The sequence below is a fragment of the Nerophis ophidion genome, linkage group LG03 (assembly GCF_033978795.1).
Source record: "Nerophis ophidion isolate RoL-2023_Sa linkage group LG03, RoL_Noph_v1.0, whole genome shotgun sequence".
Lineage (NCBI taxonomy): Eukaryota > Metazoa > Chordata > Actinopteri > Syngnathiformes > Syngnathidae > Nerophis > Nerophis ophidion.
In genome coordinates this window covers 40405450-40406931 of record NC_084613.1, presented here as the reverse complement: position 1 = coordinate 40406931, position 1482 = coordinate 40405450, and the positions used below count along the sequence as shown (strand labels likewise).

At 42.0% G+C, this 1482-nt stretch overlaps 1 protein-coding gene across 5 annotated transcripts in view; it reads left to right on the top strand.

Moving 5' to 3' along the window:
* Window positions 1-225: 225 nt before the first annotated feature.
* Window positions 226-1482, top strand: part of LOC133549596 (protein unc-79 homolog) — a 142790-nt gene continuing 141533 nt past the window's right edge. For all 5 annotated transcript variants that reach the window (XR_009806119.1, XM_061895168.1, XM_061895167.1 and 2 more), the window contains exon 1: window positions 226-353. Coding sequence is in view for 4 of the 5 variants with exons in the window: in XM_061895168.1 (XP_061751152.1) it covers window positions 332-353 (22 nt within the window). In the remaining variant the exon portion in view is untranslated. The remainder of the gene's footprint in view (window positions 354-1482) is intronic.

Below are 1482 nucleotides of genomic sequence, written 5' to 3'. Positions count from 1 at the left end.
TGGTTTTACGCGCGCAGCTGGGTTTTAATAAGGCTAAAAGCACACGCAGAGGGCGAACAAAAATAGTGCACACATCCATCGTGCACGGTGGTACAATCAAGGAGAGAGAGAGAGAGAGGGAGAGAAAGAGAGAGAGAGAGAGATAGAGATAGAGAGAGAGAGAGAGAGAGAGAGAGAGAGAGAGAGAGAGAGAGAGAGAGAGAGAGCGTGTTCACTTTTCCACCACTGAGGGACACGCACGTACACACGCACACCGAGGAGGGTGCAAAAGAAAAAAATCCCCACAACAAATTGACAGGGTGGCTTTTTTGTCTCCACAAGTGTCGCCGCAATGTCCACCAAGGCAGAACAGTGTAAGTATTTTCTTGGTATTATGATATATTATTATTTTGCATTGTCTTCTGCGGGTGGCTGAGACATGGAGGGGGGAGCTGTCCTTGGTGATGATGAGAGGATCTCGGTTGCCAAGGCAGCTTGCAACACGTCCTCACACTGCAGAGGAAGAAGGCTGGAGGACTCGGTGTGTGTGTGTGTGTGTGTGTGTGTGTGTCCTCCCTTATGTATCCTCTGCATTTATTTGCATCTTAAAACAACCTCGCCGATCATTTGCATGGCGTTTAATTGATAGCGAAAAACAAATTTAAGACCAACCATGATGATGCTGCTCTCAAGGTCGACTTGGTGGATTCTTCCCATGAGCAATATGATGGCATTAAGACTTGTCAATAACATGCCTGTGAAGCCTTTTCATTTTTGATTTTCTCACAACCCGGGTATTCTTTCATAATGTCGCCCTGATTAAGTCATTCAGTCAAATTATAGTGTTTTTCAAAAGTTGAATACGATGCTGTTTGATGATCAGTGATGTCATAAACTGTTTGTTCAACTTTTAATTTCTTATATAGGCTGTCAACATGTTGACATTTTTGCAGTGTGTTTGCATCATTGCAACTTCAAGCAGATCCCATTAGGCTGTAGAGCGTGTGTTGGCACACCATGCTGGAGAGGTCTGCATTAGATTTATTCCCATATCTCCCAAAATATTCATGCTAGTTTAATTGGAGACTCTAAAGTGTCCATAAGTGTTGCTGTGAGAGTGAATGGTTGTTTATATGTGCCCTGGGATTGGTGAACCGTCGTCTCGTGTGCAGCCACAAGTCAGCTGGGGTAGCATCCAGCTCACTTGGGTGACCCTGAGCATGATAATGACTGAATATATGAATAATCGGGTGTGTCGGTTACAGGAACATTTAATAAAATAGAATAGAATAAAATACAATATATTCTTATTGACATTGTAAATTGTACAACTCAATTGCAAGTAAACCCATTTATAGATGAAACGTGACAAATTGGATAATACATAATAATAGCAGTAATAATTTGAGGAACTGAGGTATGTAACTACTGGTAATGATGTGCATCATGGCAATTCACAGCAATTCATGTAGTGAGGAATGTTTGTCTGACATCGAAGAAAAT